The following is a 23,122-nucleotide window of genomic DNA, read 5'->3' as shown; positions in this document are numbered from 1 at the left end:
AGTAGTCCCCTACGCCACGATAGCTTGTGATAAAGTTAATCTATGAATAACTGAAATTCCTCTAGGGATAGCTTCATCCCAGCTTCAAAAGCCCGAACATAGATTATATTAGATGAAATATTTATTATTATGTCGTAGTTACGAAACAAGATTTGAGGCCGTCTTTGCCCAGTGGCACAGCGTGTGTATGGTTTTGATTCGATTTCCATTCGGGGGAATGCATTATTTAATTCATTTTCTAAAAACACAAAGCGCGGTGTTTAATTACGGCACCCAATACGCAATGAATGTCACGAATTTTTTGGCGGAAACTGGAGTACGAAGTGTGAAGATACAGTGGAATATTACGAAAATAACATCTTACTTAAAGCACTCAGAAAGTTTGATTAACATTTAACTGACTTTTAATGTTAGACTTAATTTCAGTGAAATCCCCTTTGGAATACCTCAGAAATTGCCATCAATTTTTGGATTTAAGTTGGCTTGATTTAATAATATTACTATGATCTTAGACTACTGATGTCATCGTGGTACAGTAAAACAGATCGATTCATGTGGGTTCGATTCCAAGTCTGACATTTTCCTGCTCGAGTAAGAAAGTGCGGCGTTGAATTCCGCCACTCAAGAAAAGGCGGAATGCTTAGTACGAAATGCCATGTTTTTGTTTAAATGTATTAATTAAACACATCGGTTTCTGTCTTTATTTTGAATTCAGCTTTTTTTCATAAAACTTAAAATTATATTTTGAACCCTATATTAATTTCTTCATTCGAAGAAGAAGAAGCTGATTAATATTAAAAGTTTGATTAAAACCAAGGTTACCTTGAAATATATATTTGTATTCGTTTCTTGTTTGTTTGTAGCCATGCAAATTAATTATTACAACGATTAGACTCAGTTTACTGGACGATTTATGCGTGAAGGTCAATTGGAGAATATTTTAAATATATTTAGTTGTTTACAAATAAAATATACACTTTTCTTGTTAGCTTCACGCTTAGAGTTAGAGTGAGCAGAGGGAGCCCAGTGCTAAGACACTCTGCTCTACACTTTCGGCTAAATTCTTAAAGCATTGCATTCGTGTTGAGTGGCGTAACTCAAAGCCACGGCGTGCCTCGACACCAGAGCGAAAAAAGGATAATTTGAAGTGGAAATGTGTTGATATGAGGAAGTGATCCTATAAGAAGGGTTCTAATTTTTTTTAATTACGAAACCCTAAAAGCATCAAATTCTTCGGATTTTATTAATTAATGATAATTACTATCTCTGAGTGCGGCTCTAACATTGATTAGTGAGAATGTTTTAATAATGTCACTTACGTAATCTAATGATTAAACTTTGTAGAAACCAGTTTTATATGCAATTAAATGTTAATGAACTTAGACGAGGTTGAATTTTGGTACATGATGTGAAAGAGTTATGTATATACTTCGCTTTTAGGGTTCCGTATCTTAAAATAAAAAACGACTCCTTATAGGGGCACTTTGCTATCTGAAATTAGGGTTTAACAGCAAAAAAAAGTGCTTTTTTGCCATATATTTTATAAAATTTGACAATAAATGAGATTTATATGTATTTTACAGAAAAATATCTTACAAACTTATATTTCACTTCATACAAATAAAATACACGCCGTATTCACATTCCCGTTGACCTAAAATCGAAGAAATTGATACAGATCCCTTGATGGTCGAGCCCAACTCGCATTTCACCGATTATTTTATTATATAGTACATAGTCAGGTACAAAATCATGCCTAATACAAACACTTCATACAAATCCGTCCAGTTCCAGAGAAGTGCGTAAAGAAACGATAACAAACAATTCAACAGATAAATATATTAAAATTCTTTATGTAAAATGTTATTTAAATTATTTTTATTTCTCCACTCTTGTAGAAAAGCGCGGTATTGAACTCCGCCACTCACTAGGCAGTATCTCTAAATTTGGGTGGTGCATGGGACGACATCACTTATTCCCTCTGTCTACTCTGCTTCTGCGGGATACAACGTGAAGAAAAATAAAAGGAAAAATAAAGTTTGGTGCTTTTCCCTTTTTTTTTACCATACAAAATCAAAAATATAGGAGAACATGTTTTTAAAAGCTTTTTCCTTTTTTTTTTTTTATTATTTCTTCGCCACCAATATAAAAGACGTACCAAAATTAAAAAATATTTATAAAAAACTGAAAAAAAATAAAGCTCCGAATATTTTTTTTAAAAACATCATACAGTATATAATATTAAGAAGCATTTTTTATTTATAAAAATAAAAAAGACAAATGTCATCCCTGGTGGGGATCGAACCCACGACCTTTGGATTAGAAGTCCAACGCGCTATCCTCTGCGCCACAGGGACTATACATGCTGTCATCGATAATACACAACATATCTATACTAATATCATAAAGCTGGCCATTTAACCATGCAGGCGAAGTCACATGTAAAACTAGTATTATAATTTAAAAAAATAGAATACTAGAAAAATTTACTTATACATTCGACCTTGTATTATGAAATGTAAGGAAATGTGTTGTCTTGTTATTGCGTTTGTCTTGTCTTTATTAATTCATAGTATTGCTTTGAACTTGCGACCCTTGAAGATTATAATGCGAAGATTATAGTGGTACAGTATCTGACTTTAAACGTGACAGTCGTGGGTTTGATTCCAGCTCGGGGGAATTAATTATTTTATGAAATTAAAAAGTGAGAGTAAGCACTGTAAATTTTTATTTATTTAGTTTTTCGCTGTATTCGGAATATAACAAGAACTTAGTAATTAGACACTCTGTTCCCATTAAGACACTGCGTGCATTCCTAGTTCTCCAGAAGGAAATTTCTTTCATAAACATGAAAAATGTATTAAAATTATTTTATAATCACCACACGCATTTTGTAAAACCTATACATACCTATCATAGAACATCAAAATAGTTCATTTTTCTGAACGGGAATCGAATCCACAACCGTGTCGCTTACAGTCCGATGCTTCCCCATTGTTCCACGACGGCAATTTAATTACACTAAATAAGCAAAACCGCAGTCAAAATGTTAGGAAAAAACTAATCTAACCTTCTGCATTCCAATTATTGTGAAAGTGGGCGATAGAAAACATCATTTTTTACCAAGTTGGGTAAAAATTTCAAAAGAAATGACAAAACTAAAGAAAAACGTTTTGACCGTGACTTTTGTATTGCATCAGCATCACCAGTGGTACAGTGGCTCGGCATCGCGACGGTTGTTAGTTCGATTCATATGAGGGTTAATGTAAAATATAATGTTTTTATTTCCTTGCGTTGACGCCGAGGAGGGACGAGGCAAAGCGTGGCGTTCAGCTCCGCAACTCAACATGAAAGTAAGAAACGGAAATGTTCTAATGGGAACGGCTATATGCGGGATGTATCCCGTGTATAGTATATTTGTACACTAATATTATGAAGTTAAATCGTTTATTTGGTTGAAACCGCTAATATAAGGAACTACTGTTCCTGAGATTAGCTCGAATCAGTAGGCAATAATACTTTTTTAATTCAAACCTGTAGATCAAATTAAACATTTTTAGTGACTGAGGTGTCACGATCAGAGCTACCTCAGTCATTTAGAATGTGTCATGTGTCACAACACTAGTTAAATAAAAGCTACCTTTTAAAAGAAAAAGAAAGTATTTATCGAGAATCAAACCCGGATCTTTCTTTAAAATGTAATTTCCACTAATCATGCTATTACATCGATGTCGTTGCGCAGCAGCAAAGCGTGGCGTTATGTTCCACCACTCATCTCAACACGCAATGTCTTAAAATATCGGCGTAAAGGGGTTAACACTGCCTTTCCCGCTATACGCGGGATACAGCGTGAAGCTAAAAAAACCCAGACACTTCCCCAACATGTAATTTCCACTAAACACGCTATCATACATTTCTAAAGGCGCACAGCGTGAAGATGTTTATCTAAGTTTCGCTAAATGCGTACGATAATTGTTTTTAATTGCGCTAAATGATTTGCGATTATTTCAATATTAGTATGTGTATTGTGTATAATATAATGTTTAGAAATAAGTGAAAAAAAATATAATAAAAATTGGTCAACTGTGAGTCGGATTCGCCTACGTGTTCCGTATCAATTTCATGATTGTAGGTCAACAGGAGCGTGGTTTATTAAAGTTAATAAACTCAAGTTATTTTTCATTAGTTTCACTTTGTATCCCGCACTTAGCAGGGTAGGCAGAGAAAATCTGTGAACCTAAGACTAAGACGCTTCGTTCCTATTAAGACACTTATTTTTCCCAGTTTCCGCCGAATTCTGGAGGCATAACCCAAATAAAAGTACCCAAATATATTTATTTATATTATTTGGGGTTATTACCAATAATAAAAAAAATAAAAAATAAAAATTAACACAGCAGGGCCTTAAAAATTCGAACGGGGTATCTTAACCCTTCTCGCCATCCTGCCGTGCAGGATACAGCGTGTTTTTAAAAACCTACATATAAATGCTTGTATGTAAAGTTATGGTCTATTTAATACCACAAATGTTTACGCTTCACCTGCCCCATTGCGTGATCTACTAATGATTTAGTTGATATGTACGATTTTGATTTTCCTTCGACCATACAACACTCCGACATTTTGCCCGACTGCACGACGCAAAGGAGGGTAATGTGTTTATAATTCTATATTTATGTATTTTCTTATTTGAGTAGCGGAAGATATCGTCGCGTTTTGTCACCACTGGGCCACGACGGCCGTATTAAAATTTTACATATTTAAATACCTAGTAATTATTATCGTTATTATAAAATAGAATCCGCCGTGGCGCAGGGGCACAGTGTCTGCAAACACGAAGGTTGTGGGTTTGATTCCCACTGGGGGTAATGAGTGATTTTCACTTCTTCGCTCTGGTAACAAGGAGCAGTGTCTTAACATTAGGTTCCCTCAGCCTACCTTGTTATATGCGGGATACACACGTCAACACGAAGCTATTTAATTTTGCTGTGTTATTATAAAATAAAGACGACCCATGAACTCTTATTGTCTACATTTCTAGATTTAGAGCGTGGCGTGGGACTGAGATGTAATCTGTATTATGTAATTTTAGTTTTGTACGAATGTCTGAAGTTACTTTTTTTTAAAAAACTACTGACTAAGTTTGTTTTGTTATTTCTGTAAACACGATGGTTGTAGATTCCATTCCTGTTTGCGGGACAGACATACAGACAACAGACTTAATTTTTTGCCGTTTTTCATATATAATAACGGAACCCTTCGTGCTTCGTCCGACTCGCATTTGAACGTTATTTATGTTTAGGCATTAATTCGCATATTTTTTTATTGAGTACAAAGGTACTTTATTACTACCTTATACCCTGAGTCCCTGAAGAAGGCACTACTGTCGCACTGCGCCGTAACAGCCTCTATCTAATGTTATATAGGGTACCTATAAATAGTTACTATGTAATATGAGTATTGAGATAAAGTCGTAGGTCTTGACTAGTTATTTGATATTTCCTGCTTAAACAAAGGATATACCGTATAAAGCAGAGGGAACCTAATAAGACACTTCATTCTCCATTCTCCGCGGAATTTTCGAGACATTGTGTGTTGAGTGACGGTACTGAACGCCACGTATTGTCTTATTATCAGAGGGTGGAAATGAAAATATTAAATAATTAACTACTTTATTTTCTTTACTTTTACTATAGAAGATACCAACAAATAAGTTATAAAAAATAATATCATTTCTTTAATTTCAAATATTTTTTTCACCCCCACCATGCAGAGAAATTGCTTCCAACAGCGAGGACAATGTGGTCGAGGGCGTCGTATCGCTGTGACACATCTGTAAACGCGACCTTTATGGGTTCGATCTGGAATTATTATTTTCAATTTCCTTATAAGACGAGAATGAAAATGGGGAACAGAGTGTTTTAATACTAATTTCCTCCTATACCCTGCTAAATGTGGAATACAGTGCGAAGTTTAAAAAAAATGAACTCACGCAATTAAAGATATCCCAATTATATTTATGAAGGTCCCTTTTATTAAAGAATTACATATAACTTATTAGATACAATTATTCTAAGTTACTCCCTTGCCTTGGATCGTGATATACAGTCACGAAACTACAATAGTTGAGTAAATAAAATATTTATATATATACATTGTACATACTAACATACGTGTAACGGATATGTGTATAGTTAAAAATAAGGTCGGTTAAGTAACTTTTGTTTTAGTCTGTAAATGGATGGATGGCGATTGTGGAAAAAGTTGGTACTTTAATTAATAAGTGTATTTATTTAAAGAATTTAGGTTTTTTTGGTTAAAATTAAATATCGGCATTACCTAGTACATTTTTCTTTTTTATTTATGATATTCTTTATTTTTATAGATTCTTTAGAATTTATCGAAAATAAGAGGATGACAAGGGTGCCCCCTTGTGATGCGAGAGCGGTGAAATATAAATAATTTATTCTCCAAAGTGGGAATCGAACCCACAACCATCGATTTTACATTCGCACGCTGTCTCACACTACGATGGCAGAATAAATTTCTAATTTATATAATACATTATATAACAAACCTTATGTTAAATAAATATTTAAATAAGAATCAAAGGTCGTTTTTTGACATTTTATCTACTTTCTCATCTTGGTTTTTATTATTAGCTTTCGTGTTGCGTAATTACGAAAAGTGCATTCCTAGCAAATAACAGATTTAAATTCCGATCCATCACTTAGAACTGGAGGAGAATACACCGTCATGCCGCAGTGGCACTCGCGAATAGACTGTAAAGGCGACTGTTGTGGATTCGATTATATAAAGTATCTTATGAGGTACTTTTTAATTTTGAGGGTTGGCCGTAAAAATGTACCAACTAAATTGAGAATTGGTTAAAAATTCCTATTCTTGAAAAATATTGAGGGAAAACATCACATGAAATCAATGACAATTTTCTTTGAAAATCCGATTTTTTTTTAAAATATATGTTCCCAAATATCTGCTGAACCAATGAAAATCGCTGTATGGGGGAATTGGCGGAGGTCCTCTATTCGTAGACCACAATTGTATCATACCCTCCCTATACTACTACTTATAGGGACCTAAATAATTAATAGGTAAGTAAAATTATTATGATAACATAATTCACATGTAAGTAATACAAGGAAAAATACTTATTTTTTACCTTCCTTATAGGTCCTTAGGTACCTGCTTTAAGTAACACATTTTTGCAAAAATAACATTTTCAATGTAATATTCTATCTGCAAAAAAGTAAATAGATCCAAATGACATTAGTTTAATATTTTTAACTTGTTTGACTGTAAAGGCTTGTAGGTAGTGGGTTCCATTCCCAGTTGAGAAAATACTAGTATTTAAATAATTTTATTTCTATGCTGTAGCAGCACAAAATATGGCGTTATGTTATGTTCCGCCAATAAAGATGCGATATTGTATTTACTTTGCACGGGCTGTAAACCTGCTACTTGCTAAAATCTAGTCATACAATATCAACGAAAATACCTATTATAGTTTGCAATAGTTATTCCACGTACCTTCGTATTGTTTTATCGTGAGATCTGACTGACTCTTAAAGGTCATGTACTTGCTTAATAAATTATTATTTATATAAAAGATGTGCCTAGTTGAGGTCGTAGTAGCGCAGGTTCACAAACGGGCGAGTGTAAACGCGAGAGGTTATGGGTTCGATTTCCATTCGGAGGAAATAAATATGTGATGCTGTGTATATGTGTAGCAATATATCAAACATTAGATATAGTAATATGTGTAAGGTAATTTGTATAAAAAAATATTTCACTTTAAATACCTGTCAATTACTGTAATATATATTATATTGTACTTTAAGAAATGCGTTGACGACTACACCGATTTTGATGAAACTATCCCTTAAGTTGATATATATTTCCTTTAAATCAATAAACTTCATATTGTTGTAGCTTTTTCTTTCAGAGAAATTCGTGAACAAACATTCATACAAACACTTACAAAATATAACACACGTGCTTGGACGCCTAAATAGGTCAACATATCTTACACAAATATTATTATCGAATTCCAACAATATAACATACATACAGGTCAAACTGTTAACCTCCTTTTTGAACTCGGTTAAAAAAGGTTCAACCTTACTTTGGGTTGCGCTTGAGTAAGAGGTTTACGAAACATGGAAACGACAAAGGGAAGTTACACATACTTGAGTTCAGTTATAATTATAACAATAACGTGAATTTTTAACTTAATTTCTTAATTACTGTGAAATTTCTCAGGCGTTTTTTTTGTTAGTGTGAAATGGAAGGGATTATTTACTTAACGTAGCGTATAGACTTTTCGTAGAATGTGAATTCTGTGACGGAAGTCGGGGGTTTCGTTCTTTTCTCGCTCTCGTACGTAGAGAAGGGAAGTGTTTTGACATTAGGTTCCCAGAATCCGTCTGCCTACCCTGCTAAGTGCAAAATACAACATGAAGCTAAAAAAATGTAGTAATACTAAGTAGCTAGTAGAGTAAACAGCATCCTTGATATTACTTATGTATAATTCGTTAGATACTGAGGCCACTACGGAGCATAGCAGGGTTTACCTGTAGCGTTGAGTTCCGTCAATCAATTCACAACGTCTCGAATTCGGGCGGAAAGTGATTGAAACATACTTAATTGTTTATTTATTTTTATTACACATTGCCTTTAGATTCGAACCTATAACCCTTCACTGGACACCACTGAACTGCTTTAAGTATTTCATATTTTTATTTTTCGCTAATTTCAATATTCTCTTCACGAAGGGATCATTTTTCAACGCCATCCTCACTGCAGTTTCATCAACAAGAGCCGTAAATGTTGATATTTCTAATTTTGTTGTTGTCGTTGTCGCTGTCGCTGTCGTTGTCGTTGGTTCCGTTGCACTCATCAGCTTATGAAATTTCTCAACAGAACCCAACATTTCCTTAAATTCCAGCTCATTCGACATCAATTCCGGGGCTGGCGCGGGCTCTCTTATAATCAACTTGTTTTGTTTGAGCAAATCGTCAATAATCTTCATATTTCTGTGTAATTTTAAATCTTCTTCCATTTCCCCTTTTCTCAAATCATTAATAATTTGCATATTCCTATGGAATTTCAAATCTTCTTGTACTTCCTCCTGCGGTTTTATATCAGGTATCTCTTCTTTACTATCAATATCGTTTAAATTTATACGTTGAAGGCTTCTGGAGAAATCAAAATGTGGGGTAGATATGAATTTGTTTCTTTTCATCATTGCAAAGTTGTTTAAATCTTCTCTGATTTTGTTGAAATCGCCTTTGTCGTTCCCTGTAGGTATTACATCTGAGGAGAAATTACTGTTAGTAAAGTAAAATTACATTTGGGATAGTTTTGATTTGGAACCCGCTTATGGAAGTGTAGACAGAGGGAACCTAATGTTAAGACTTTCCGTTTTTCCGCCCAATTTTTGACATAATGCGTGTTGTGTGGCAGCTCTCTACGTCGTTACTCTGCTCTTTGTCTTAATCCCGGAGTGAGGAGATGAAAATAATTTACTGTCCCAGAAGGAATCGCACTAACGTATTATGTTTGCATGGAGAATAGAATGGAACACTAGATTCCCTCTGCCTCTCTGATCCTGCCATATGTATGAAACACAGGGAAGCGTTTTTTTATTTCATTATCTTGTGAACCATGCTGGCGAACCTCAAAATAAATATTATTTTCATTTACAATAATAGAGCGATAAATTATAATTTCTGTATAACATTAAGGAAAGTTTATTGCTAAAACAAATACTTTAGCAATTTATTACAAGTATTTCGTACAGATTTGATAAACAATTACATTTTTGGTTTCGAGGTCGTCTCATAATGTATGTGTCTGTTCAAGTGGCAAACTATTTTAGAGACCATACATCATTGATTCTCCATACAAATTGAACGTATGTTGTTTGTATAACGGTCGATGAAGTGGTATAACCAAAAATTGTATTAAATAAATAAATAAATCCGCTTCACGCTGTATTCCGGACACAGCAGGGTAGGCAGAGGGAACCTAGTGTTACGACAATCCGTTCCCCACTCTCTGCAGGCATTGCGTGTTGAGTGGCAGAACTCTACGCCGCGCTTTTCCTCGACACCAGAGCGAAGAAATGGAAATATAAACGTAAATAAATATTTCACTTCCGATCAGATGGGGGATCGAACCCACTATCGTCGCGTTACAATAACATCATTGTGCCGCTACGCCACGACTGGCCTCAATAACACTTTAATTCTGAAAACAAACAAAATATCTTACAACATTAAATAAATGGTGGATATTTACATAGAAATTTAATATAATTGGACAAATTTTAATTAAATTTCAGGCGAACAACGGTTATTAATTTCAAACGAGATCGATATTTAATAACTTCAAACAAATTGATGCTATCATAGATCCGTTGGGAAGTATAAAATTAATTATTAAACGTTATGATCATTAGTTCAATTCTCGTTATCAGGATTTTTTTTTATTATATATTTAATTTTTTTTAATGTCTTAATGTAAACGTGACAAACTGTTGTAGTGACCTCCGCCGCGTAAGACGCAATGTCTCGAAAACTAAGTGCAAAGTGAGATACGGAGTGTCTTAACACTAGGCTCTCTGCCTAACCTGCTGTTAATTGATAATAATAAAAAAAAAAAAAAAAACGCCATTATACCACTTCTCTTTATGGCTAAACAGGTACTTTATATGATATTGTAAACACTACCGTGATCCATTTCGAGCGTGCTCTGGCTAGTATTAACAAATGCTATGTTTACTTCATCTACTGCAGCATTGCTCTCATCAGCGTTTGCTCTCTTAAAATAATCTATTCTAAGATTCCACGCATGACCGATACCACCTGTGAAGATTTGCTCTTTATTAATAAAACGGAGAGCGGAGAAATTGGACGCTTAGAAAAAATACTGTATTTTAAAAATCTTTAATACTTAGAATGGAATTTGTTTCAGAGATATGTTATTCACTGAAATTATAAAATTTTATATAAATACTTCGCTTGTTTGCTATATCCTGGGTATTGCAATTAGGAAAACGGAACCCTAAAATAGTAATAAACGTAATGAATGAAATAAAGTAACAATTATTGATTCGTCTCAGTGGGGATTGAACTCCACTTCTTCTTCCACCTGTGACACGATCCGCCTCATAGGAATCGAACCCACAACCGTCGGTTATGCCACAATGGCCTCATATGTTCACATTATAATACTGTATTATTACCAACTTACTTTGTTCCAACAGTGCGGTGAAAATGCAAAAATTTAATAACATTCTCATAGAAAAATCCTATTTTATATTTTATGATTTTTCTCATAAAAATTTAAAATAATAAAATTTCTATTACTCGAGGACATGGTGGCGTAGTTTCAAAATAGTATAAAGCTTAGACGAAACGGATTTTGGTGCTTCTAAATAAAATATCTTTACATTGCCACCAACAAAGAAATTCCTGTTTTTTTGACATTTCATTCGCTTAGAATAGCATAGCCCATTCAGTGGTCGACTACCTTAAGTCCTAATAGCACAGCAATAAGTAATTTACTTATTATTTGTAATTACATAAATACACAATTTTAAACTAAATTTCGTATATATAAATTACTGCTATTGTAACAAAGTGTTTTAAAATTACCACGTGGAAATATAGGGGGATAGTACTTGCTGCTGAAGTGCAGGTTCATATTTTCTGGGAGGGCAATGTTACAGAGAAAACATAGTAAAAAGACACTCTCTGATCTCTAATTGAACAAACAACACCACAGTACAGCACGGGCTCAGTATCAGTCAGTCAGCGAGGCATGCCTGTAGGACTTACGACTGACACTACTGACATGTCTATGTAACTTGACGATAGGTACACATTACGACAGTCGTTGCTTGGACTATACGTAATAGAGAACTTCCTTAGAAGCTGATGTGACATCATTCCACTTTAAAACGTGCAATTTAATAATTACGTATACATTAGACGATAATGAGATGATAAAAGCATATAACGGATTGTATGTTGATTGCAACAGGTTTGATTCACGATTATGTATAAATGGAATTAATACTACTGTTCTACGACCGTGTAGTCTGTTGTTTGTACCTTGTTCGAACTTTCCACTCGTATTAGAGATACGTTGAATGGTTTAACACCGCGTTTTGATTAAGAAGAGGAGAGGAATGGAATCCACAACCAACGCGTTTACAGTCGCACGCCATTCCATGGCACTACGACTTACCACTTATAAACTACAGCAAATCTACTTTTAACAGTACGACTGCAATAACTAGTAATATTGTAATATTTGAAATGTAAATTACGTTCGTCATACACTAAATGCAGCGCTATAAAAATATTGTCTTTAATTTATTTACATTGGTTTATCCTGCTATAAATATTTGTATTTTATAAAAAACGACGTTGATACATATTAATAACCGCCTTGAAATACAGCTTCGCTAAATCAGTGTGTCGCGATCCTTACAATGGCAACACCTACCACCATTAGAAGGTAATCTTACTGAAGAAGTACATTAAATGTTAAATAATCCACCGATTGATATAAGAACGTAGTGTTAAGACATTCAACTTTACACGCTCCGCCCAACTTTCAAGATATTGTATGTTTAATCCAACGTTGGTTAATGGTGGAGCTTAACGCCGCGCTTTTTCTTATAAGTTATAACTAGAGCGGAGATGTGAAAATAATTTATATCGAGCGGGAATCGAACCAACAACCTTTGCGTACGTTTGTAAGCCTGCGCGCCAATATTGGCCTCAATAGCCTGGCCTGCCCTTTAAAAATATTTATTTTAAGCAAATAAACAATTTCTAACACAAAACGTTTCTTCTTCGAAACAATATTGAATGTAAACAGTATTGTGGAAGATTTCTCTCGAAATTCTAAATGAAATGCGAAAAAGAATATCCATGGTACGAGTATTAATAGAAAAGATATTTTGTTCAAAGTAAAATGTATTAATTATATCCGTAGGCACAAGCGTGTGACTGTAAGCGTGACTATTGTGGGTTCGATTACCACGCGGGGGAATGAAATATATTATAATATTTTTAATTTTTATTTCCTCGGTATGGTAACAAGGTAAAACGCGCAATGCTTATAAAATTCCGCAGAAGTCTTACCACTAGGTTCCCAGGGGAAGTTAAAAGTTTGTTTAGTTGAACACACTATCTGTATCTCAAGAACTACTGGTTTGGACCAGGACCATTGGACCACGTGGATGAAGTCGCAAATAATAGTTAATACGTCTTAATTTCAATTTTGTCACATTACCTATTTAACTACAGTTATTAAATAGTTTTTAATGATTTTTTTTGTCTCTCCTGATAGTTTAACAAATAGGAGGTTTAGAAGGTGTAGGAGTCAACGATAGTATTAATAAATATTGTATATTATTATTTTAATTAATATTGTCTGTTTTTCCAGGTTATACGGGGTGTTCACATAGAACCAGCACATTTAGTTAAGAAAAGAAGTATCGACCAACCATTAAGAATAAGTATTTTTTATGACCACTCTGTATATAGGTAAGATAATTTTCTCATTAATATATACTTAATTTAATTTCAACACCCTATGATAATTTTACAAAAATTATATTAACCATTTATAAAGTTGGAAACTATATCTATGTAAAATATATATATATGTATTAAATTGAAATTAAAGAGAGCAAAGCTCGAGATATTGCGTGTTGAGTAGGCGCGTTGTGGTCTTGTTATCAAAGCGAAGAAAGGGAAATAATTAATTCCATCGAATGGAAATCGAACCCCACCTTTACATTTAGACGCTGTGCCACGACGGCTTTTAATATACATGTTTTTCCAAATAAGATTTCGAAGCTATAATCATACCCAGTTGTAAATTTTGGCATTTTTGTAGAGTTGATTTTTCTTATTTAATAATTTGTTTTCTTTCCAGGTTAGAACCAGAGAAGTTTGATATGATAAATGTAAGTATAGAATAGATATTTTCACGCTTTATCCCGCATGTACTATGCGGAACTAAACACCGAGCTTTGCCTTATTAGTAAAGTGGAGAATAAAGCCCACAACGTTCGCGTTTACAGTCGCACGATTTCTGTAGTTATCTTTTAATTGGAACTTGTGCCAGACCAAAAGTTATCTTAGAGGCCTCCTGTACTAAAAAGTAAATTTTCGTTTTTCCTCACCAAGAATCTTCTTTCAGTGCTTTCCTAGACTCATTAAATCTCATATGCTAAATTTCAGACCTTTAAGGTTTCCTAGAATGTAAGGCTCATCACTTAGACAGTACTTCTTAAAATTTTCAACTGTCTTACACATTTTTTTTAAAAAACGTATAAAAAATTTAACCGTCTTAAATAAAGTTCGAAAACAAACAGGCGACAGATATAGATAAAATAATAAATACAATGTTTTTCTTTTTATTTCTTTCAGAACACAATTCTACCAGAAGCTGTCAAGTTTTGGGAAGAAGCGTTAAAAGTAAGAAAAACTGGGGGACCAATTAGGCTTAACAGGTAAGTCTTATAATAATAAATATATTACACATTCCATTGTTTATAGTTATTTTTTACGTAAAATTCCTGGATTTTACTTTAAAACTGCATTTTTTACACTTTACACTTTTATAAATCTAGGTTTGGTTTAAAACAATAATAATAATAACAATTTAGATTTACGTCGCATGTAGCAGAATATTCTTTCATTTTTTTCCATTTAACACATGGATGTGTAAGCAAGAAAAAAATATTAAAAAAACAATACCTTTATTCCATATATATTTTTAGCTTCACTCACATAACGGAGTAAGTATAGGGAACCTGGGAACCTAGTTTTGAGATTCTCTTTTCCTAATAATGTCCAACGGTACTGCCAGGGCCGGTTGCGTGTAGGAACAATTACAAAGTTATATAACATGCCATGTTTATTTTCATTGAGATCAAACGATCTTAACAAACGTTAATTATGTATAATAATAGAAGTATATTACTGCAAGTAGCGAAGGCTATAAATCTGAGTTTTTAGTGAACAAAAGGCGTAAGTTCGATTTTGTTGAAAATGAATTTTATTTAATACTGGAGGCATTGTGTATTGATTGGCGGTACCCAACGCCACGTTGAGCTTCGTTGACCGTAGCGAGGTACTGAAAATATTAAATATTTAATTTCCTCGACTGCGAATCGAACCCACAACAAGTCGCAATCTACAGTCGCACGCTTGTGTCTCTGCGCCACTACTAACTTCATAATAATTAGCAAAAAAGAAATAATAAACGGCGTTGAGTTCCACTACTCAATACTTCATACGAGTATAGTTAAAATATATTAAAAAAGCAAAAACGGAATGAATTATTGAAAAATAAAATATAAAAAAGTATGTTTTTGTTACTGCAAGTATTTTAAAATTATTCTAAATTACTTTTAATATCTATACAAAAATTATAGTTTTGGACTTATACCTTTTTTCTCCCGATATGCGGAAATATTACCCGTAATATATCTTTTCTAGGACTTTTGTTAATTGTTATTATTTATAGTAGTTAGTGAGTCTATGTACTAAACAAGAAAATTTTGTATTTAATTCTACTCACTCCGTCTTCATTAAGACACTTTCGTTCCCCACTTTCTGTCGTATTTCTAGAACATAGCGTGTTGAGTGGCGGAACTCAGCGCCGCAATCGCCGCTCGCTAAGAAATGAGAATAATAAATATTTTATTCCCCCGATCTAATAATGATGATGATCTACTTTGTGCTGTCTTGAAAGCACTTGCTGCTAAATTTCATAAGTGTTTGTATATTTTTCCACAAATTTCTCGTAAACTCAAAAATAAATGATAAATACTCTAACTTAAAATCGCTCAAGCTTAACAAAAATCAATTTAATAAGTTTTTATATATAGATAGGGGTATCTAAGCATTTCTGGAGGGTACCTGCATAAAATAAACATGTAAAATAGATACTTGACAGTTGACAGGTAATTCAAATCAGATTATTTTTTTATTTCTTTTTCCACATTTTTAATAAGAAATTAGTCGGTTCAAAATTTGTCGGTTTTCCGCAAATATTTTATGTTTTAGTAGCGGAATGTTGTAATTTGCTTAACAATACAAAAAAAAAGAAAAATTCCATTTGAAACCGCACAAGATGAAAAGAACAAGGGTGTATGTAACCATTTTTCAAGTCTGCAGTGGTTTACACGGTTTCATGACAACGTGGCACGAAATTTAAATATTATCTATATAAATATTAATATGTGAAGCAAAAACGTTATACCATCTTTTATGAAAATTGTGGACGGACAGTTATATTTTTTAATTATTAATAATAAATGTAAATATAATTTTATATATTTATTTTTGACAATATACACTTTGATTGGGAATCGACCCCGTAACCTGTCGCGGTTACATTACACTTGTGTCATTTTGACATGATTAACCTCCAAATGACACGCTTTGTGAGATATGGAGAATATAACCGACATGGGGAATCGTACACTATAATCACTCCGTCTAATGTTGTCGAACCCACACATATTGTGCTCACAATCTCCATCTCAAGTCTCCACTGCGCTGAGATGATCTCGAAGTTTTACGTAAATAAATTATATTTTTTAAATTTCCTAATTGGAATCTGCGACTACCTATTATCATTTAGAAATGAAATAAAAAAAATAATTTTAATCTATAATAATTTAATATTTTTTACATTATATAAATATTATTATCTTTTGAAATATAATAAACCCCTTACATATATAATTAATATTTTATATCATATATACATATAAATCTATACAAACAAACTCTTCATTTTTATAATATTAATATATTATAGAAACTAATATTATAAAGATGACGAGTATGTTTGTATGGACGCGTCACTTCTTTAATTATGAATTTATATTTTACGTTACATATATTTATTTACATATAAAGTTTCTTCGTTCTCTGTTTGACTATGTATATTTTGTATTTTTAATACGCTTTTATTAGGTTGACTTGTAACTGTGAACCAGAATTGGCCCCCATCTGGATTTTTATCCACCAAAAGTCTTGCTGTAAGTCATTTCTTGGCACATCATGGGTACCTCGTATCCTATCAATTTGTTACAGTTGGGGCAGTAATGGTTGACATATTTGAAATAGTCCGTGCAGTATATGACGATTGTTAACGGGGCGAAGCTGAAAATAAAATTCATTTTTTTTATGTAGACATTTGTGTATCCTACATATTGCTTCATTTAAAGAGGGAACCTAGTGCTTAGACGCACCGTATTATTATCGTATCTAGAATTCTGTGGAAAGTGAGAAACGGAACGGAACAACTGAATGTCTTAACACTAGGTTCCTAGGTTCCCTCTGTACCGTAATTATATTTATAAAAGTATAAGAGTACAAAAGTTCAATACAGAAATACTTACAATATCAAAAATATACAAGCTAGAACGTGTGTGAGGATACCATTCGCTCTGACAGCGAGCGTATGCACTTGGACTCGACAGTACTGACAGGACACTAACTTCCTACCTGATCTTGCAACGCCTATAGGGTATTGTGGATCTGTGGAAAATTAAAGTTATCATATATACCTACTAATATTATAAAGCTGAAGAGTTTGTTTGGCTGAACGCGTTAACCACAGCGACTACTGGTTTGAATTGAAAAAATGTTTTTGCGTTGGGTGGTCCTTTTGAGACAAGGGTCTTTTTGTGATTATATACGAGAATGGTTGTGAGTTCAATTCCCACTCGAGGAAATTAAAATTTTAATATTTTCATTTACTTGCTCCGGTAACTAGATAAAGCGCTGCTTGAGTTCCGCTACGCAATGTGCAATATCTTCAGAATTCTACGGGAGGGGGGGAACGGAAGTGTCTTAATTTATAAAAATCAAAGTAATTTAAATATTTAGAAATCAATATCTTACTTGTAACTATAACTTCCGTCCTGGGAGGTTCTGGTGATGCCACGGCAGCATTATTAGACCCTGAGTTAGACACATGAACCTGGTTCACAGGTGGAGCTATTTCTGTATAGGCTGGTGGCGGCTCCGGGAAGTCACCCATCAGTGGGGGTGGTGAGGGAACTGGCCGCTGAGATCCATAAATGTATGTTTCTTTTGATGTGAAACCTTGAGTTGATGATGATATTGGAGGTTCTGTAAAGAAGAAGTACTGATGATGATAGTTTTTAGGAATAGTTTATTTGTTTTTTCAGGTTAGATATAAAATGGAATACCATTCATTCAGTATTACAAATGGTTTATTTAAATAGGGAGGATACACTTTTCTTAATGACTTTAGTACCTAAAACGTGACAGTTTAAAAAGAATTAATTATTAGCGAACTTACTCGAAATACGAACCTTATGCTCGTAAACTTTCAAACGTAAAAATCTGCGATTTACCGTGAAAAAAAGGTGAAAAGCCTAAGAATTTTAAATAGAAATCTCATTAAATCAATAATAAGTTTATCAAAAATGAAGTTTAATCATTTTCATCGGACCTGCACTCGCGCTTGACGAACCCGGTTGAGACGACTGGCGGTTTTGTTCCATATTTATCCGCCTATCCTCAAACGGGTCGTAGAATATTGTCTCCTGAAATGTATTATAGGAAATATTTATAAGATGTGAATCAAAGAGAATATATGTTTTAGTTTAGTGTCACATATCTTTTATTATATCTCATAATATTTGCAATTTTGTATATGCATATATTTACTTGGACAAAATCTCTTTGACCACCCTCCCCTCTCCTCGCGTCCACATCCTGTCGGTTTGGTATTGTTCCAGATTCAGGTAGATCTATGTATATGGCAGGAGTATCGTCAAGTTCAGGTTTGATACTTGCGCTGGGCCTTCTTTGCTCTTCTGTTGTGCTGCTTGCCTGTTAAATTAAATAAAAAGCTTGTTCTACATCAGAAACACAGTCGTGGCGCACTTGGGGAAGTGAAATATTTATTGTTGTCATTTCCTAACCCTGTCCAGGAGGCAAAGCGTGGCGTTGACTTCCACCATTCAACATGCGATGCTTCCAGAATTCGTCAGAAAGTGAGGAAAGACAGTTCGCCTTAATGGGAACTGAGTGTTTTAACACAAGTGCTTAGGTACCTTCTGTCCATCCTGCTATGTGCGGGATATACAGTGTTAAACAAAAAAAAATACTTACAGAGTTTCCAGGTACATCTATATAAACTACAGGATTTGAAGACGCTCTTTTCTCGGGCACGAGCTGTCTTCTCGGTAAATTGGCCCATCTTGAAGCTGTCGCAGCATCTAAGGTGGGGGCATCTATCGCTATCGGGTTCACGTAGGGGTAGCCCTGATATTTTTGGCCCTGACTTGGTAGCGCTGAGCTCGTCATCACCTGTAATTTAGAGGGTGTTTATTTAAAGAATTAAATATTTTTATGAAATATTTTTAGATTAACGCTTTATCCTGGATATATCAGGGTAGAAAGAGGGAACTTAGTGTCGAAACACTCCATTTCCGTCCCACTCACTCAATTTTCTTAAAACTTGAATGACAGAACTAAACGCTGCGAATTTTTCTTTTTACCTGGACCAGGAATCCAATTACATCTGGCACTAACCGTTAATTCACACAAAAATCCCTCACACAGTCCAAGATCAGATCTCCAACGAAACAATCTAAAGATTTTTTACAATTTCCGTTTAAAGTATATAATTTGTAAATATCATTCGCTCTCGAGTCTCTTATCACTGCCGTATTTGTTTATCAATGTTTGACAGTGGCTTAGCGGCGTCACGTATACTTACGTAGTTGTACGTTTAATAAAGTAAAATATTAAATTACAGGTAACTCAGTGGAAAACGTTGCTGAATTAACTTTAAAAATCCTTTTTAAAGTTATTTTATTAAAGCCAGTCGTAGCATAGGTGCACACTTGTAACTTTGTAACAACTGACGACTGACTGAAGACAGAACGGAATGTTTAAAGACTAGGTTCCCAGGTTCCTACTGCCTATCCTGCTATACGGGATATTGCAAGAAGCAAAAAAATATGAAGACATATTTAATGACTTCAATTATTTCTTAATTTTTTACAGTTTTTGGTTGTAAGTACGACAGTTGTAGGTTCTTTAGAACCAATAATACGGCCTAATTCTTCGGTTTCTTTAATACTTAAAGAAAGTAATATTTATATAAACGGTTAATATAAGTGTCTATTATTTTTTATATTTTGTTATTGTCATTTTGCCATACAAAAAAAAAAGGTTTGCTTCGAGCCCGAAGTTGTGCTGGCAATTGAATTTATAAAGACAAACCATGTGCTGGCGGTCAGAGGCTGTGCGGTCAGAAAATGATTTAGTACATCCAGAATATAGGCAATTTCCCCTAGGAACCTACCCTCCTACACTATTTTCTTTATTAAGACTTAAATCTTCACAATGGCGCCTTAGAAACAACCCAATTTATATGAAAAATATCATATTGACAACTTTAGTAAAGAAGAGACGGGCGCCACCTACGTATGTTCTTTTATATATTTTAAACGGATCTTTTGATTAGGTGCGTGTCCATATTTATATCTAAACTAGTCTTCACCCGGGATTTTAACGTTTCTAGTTACGTATTTTTAGGTTCCGTAACTTAAGGAAAAATGAATAGGGTACTTTCGGTTGACCTAGAATTGTGAAATTTGGCAGGCAGTGCTAATTCAGAAAAGAATCTGCAAAATATGGTTAAATCCTTTAAAAATCCTGTGATTGTCCGTTTTTTTTTATTCCCTCCGATATCTACTAAACAACATTTTTATATATTAGATTTGTTTTATATTAAATAGGTATATTTGTTCAAAGGAAAATAATATTCAGACGTAACGTATGTTTAGTGCCTACCTGTGATCCCGCAATCCTAGATAATCACGTTTGAACTCACGATTCAAAGAAAATCCTTCAAATACGATGTAGAGACTTAAAAGATAAACAACATACATTTGATATAATACATATTAAAACGTTTTTTAGTATTTTCCCGCGACTTCGTCTACGTGGTAAATAAGTATTATGTATGACACATGACACATCTGAATAAGTTGCTTTATGGTCAGAGCGTGCAGGCTTCCAAGAAGCGCAGGTTTAAATCCCTCATCCCGTTAAAAGATTCACGTAATATAATACAGCCTATAGAATAATATACAAACTTCCATTCATATTTATAATATTAGTATGATGAAATATAGAATTATAGATTGGAACCCAGTACCTCTAACTGAACGTGTAATAAGGTTAATGCACTACAAGATATTTGCCAGGCAGACCTATTCTAGGAACATTTGATAGTGTATCGGAATTATTGATAAGACTATGAAAATATTTATGATACACATAAATATCATTATTGTACAGATCTTGTGTTATTTTTGATAATGTAAACGTGATGTCGTTACGGCGCAGTGGTTAAGCGTTCAGCTGTTAACACGACAGGTTGTGGGCTCGATTTTCTCAAGGGAAAGAAATATTTTATATTTTAGTCATAGTTTTTAAGTGGGGAATATATGTGTCTTAATTTGGAAAGGAGAGCCAATTCTAAGTTCCCGGGTTCCCTCTGCCTGCCCTTGTTACTGAAGTTATGATCTTAATATAATAATGTCACTGAAGTTACAGTACGCGGGTTCACGCTCTTTCCCGCATGGCAGTATATGTAGAGGGTAACCAGACCTCGTTCTCCATTTATGCTCAATTTTCGAAACGTTATGTCTTTGGTGGCCGATCTCTACGTTGCGCTTTCATGCTTTCTTATTGGAGCAAGAAAAGAATATTTACTATTTAATACCCAGTTCTGGAAATAAAAATATTAAATATTTAATTTTCTCGAGAGAATCGAGCCCACAACCTGTCCCTTCTATAGTCGCACGCTTGAGCCCCTGCCACGACTAACGTTCTAATAAAATCCTCTTCCGATATAAAATATAAAATATATATACGATTTCCAAATATATATTTTTATATATTAGGTATTTATAACACTTAAAAGGCCTACGTTCCGTCACCAAAGAGAAATGAGTAGACACTTTTAAATAAAATAAGTTTACATTTCCACATACAAATAATTTTGTATTTTGTAATTACTTCTCTCCGCTTCTTAAAGCGAAGCGAAACGGAACGAGTTCTTTTCAACTTTTTCTGCTCGTTATTCGTGGAAATTTATTTATTTTTTTAAAGCTTTTTATTCTTGCGAGCTCTACGTAGCTCTGTTACATGCGGGATGAAGTAGTAAAAATAAAAAGAATACGTACCGGTACTTTTAAAATCCGTTTCCGATAACAAAAAATAATACACAAAACCACTTTCTTTTAAAGGATACTACATTTTAGCATATCTTCATATGGTTATATGATTTCTGTGTCTGAACGCCACGTATGATAACTTATCAGTGATAACAATTGCTGTTATCACGTTAGCGATAATATACACTTATTTGTTGTGTATATTTTTTTTTAAAGAAAAAATACTTGGTCATCCTTTTTGTTAGCTTCACGCTGTGTTCAGCTCATAGCTGGGTATGTGGAAGGAGCTTAGTGCTAAGATAATCCTTCCTATTAAGTAACTTCTGGTCACTAGTTTCCACCGAATTATGGAGGGAATTAGGTATTTCATTTCTCCGAATGGGATTCGAACCCACGACCTGTGGGTTTACAGACGCACGCTTTTGCCTCTACGCATTGATTGTCTAATTGGACTATCGAATACAAAAGGATCAATTTAAACCATATCTTCCTGAGATTAGAGCACTCAACCAAACAAATTCTTTAAAATATTAAGTATAGAAATATCTCTATTATGCTACAAAAAGACAAATATTGTATTTATATAAAACTTTATGGCAAGTAGTAAAAAGAGCACTCCCACGGGAAATTTAGTGGACGCCAGATTTACGATGGAACTGCGGTTACGTGTAAGTTTTATTCGTATGTTTTTTTTTATAGTTTCACGTATATGTATATCAGGTTCTTAACGGAATGCCAAGCTTTGTCCTGTTACCTTGAAGTAAGTAAAAATAACCGATTGCCCCGAGTGGGAATCGAACCCACGTCAACGTTTACAGTCAGACTTCA

The 23,122-nt window shown here is 33.9% G+C and overlaps 3 protein-coding genes and 1 non-coding gene across 7 annotated transcripts in view; 1 reads left to right on the top strand and 3 right to left on the bottom strand.

Moving 5' to 3' along the window:
* The window catches only part of Invadolysin (leishmanolysin-like peptidase, invadolysin), a 50,138-nt gene that overhangs the window by 13,032 nt on the left and 13,984 nt on the right, over positions 1 to 23,122 (top strand). For all 4 annotated transcript variants that reach the window (XM_085187444.1, XM_085187441.1, XM_085187442.1 and 1 more), the window contains exons 2-4: positions 13,483 to 13,583; positions 13,978 to 14,008; positions 14,475 to 14,557. In XM_085187444.1, the coding sequence (XP_085043570.1) occupies positions 13,483 to 13,583; positions 13,978 to 14,008; positions 14,475 to 14,557 (215 nt within the window). The remainder of the gene's footprint in view (positions 1 to 13,482; positions 13,584 to 13,977; positions 14,009 to 14,474; positions 14,558 to 23,122) is intronic.
* Positions 2,285 to 2,357, bottom strand: TRNAR-UCU (transfer RNA arginine (anticodon UCU)). The gene has a single exon. It is a non-coding gene; the product is annotated as a tRNA-Arg (tRNA).
* Positions 8,674 to 15,926, bottom strand: LOC146538601 (uncharacterized). The gene is made up of 3 exons (XM_085187446.1): positions 15,631 to 15,926; positions 10,752 to 10,886; positions 8,674 to 9,333 (listed from the first exon to the last, which is right to left on the bottom strand). The coding sequence occupies exons 2-3, from the start codon at positions 10,759 to 10,761 to the stop codon at positions 8,717 to 8,719; spliced, it is 627 nt and encodes a 208-aa protein (XP_085043572.1). The 5' UTR covers positions 10,762 to 10,886; positions 15,631 to 15,926; the 3' UTR covers positions 8,674 to 8,716.
* LOC146538600 (uncharacterized) lies at positions 16,974 to 22,447 on the bottom strand. Its single transcript, XM_085187445.1, has 7 exons — positions 22,304 to 22,447; positions 19,212 to 19,409; positions 18,765 to 18,929; positions 18,547 to 18,640; positions 17,970 to 18,200; positions 17,465 to 17,603; positions 16,974 to 17,225 (listed from the first exon to the last, which is right to left on the bottom strand). Exons 2-7 carry the CDS (start codon positions 19,404 to 19,406, stop codon positions 17,081 to 17,083), a joined length of 969 nt encoding a protein of 322 aa, XP_085043571.1. The 5' UTR covers positions 19,407 to 19,409; positions 22,304 to 22,447; the 3' UTR covers positions 16,974 to 17,080.

The sequence above is a fragment of the Heliconius melpomene genome, chromosome 6, assembly GCF_056956725.1.
Source record: "Heliconius melpomene rosina isolate 202511_hmr_F chromosome 6, ASM5695672v1, whole genome shotgun sequence".
Lineage (NCBI taxonomy): Eukaryota > Metazoa > Arthropoda > Insecta > Lepidoptera > Nymphalidae > Heliconius > Heliconius melpomene.
The sequence above is the reverse complement of the archived record's forward strand: the minus strand, read 5'-3'. Positions and strand labels throughout refer to the sequence as shown.

Excerpts from the sequence above, each read along its gene's own strand:
- LOC146538600 (XM_085187445.1), bottom strand. The coding sequence starts at position 19,406 with ATGACGAGCTCAGCGCTACCAAGTCAGGGCCAAAAATATCAGGGCTAC. Across the intron at positions 18,641-18,764 it reads GTCAAAGAGATTTTGTCCAA|GAGACAATATTCTACGACCC; the intron begins GTAAATATATGC and ends AATACATTTCAG. Across the intron at positions 17,226-17,464 it reads GCTTGTATATTTTTGATATT|CTTCGCCCCGTTAACAATCG; the intron begins GTAAGTATTTCT and ends TTTTATTTTCAG.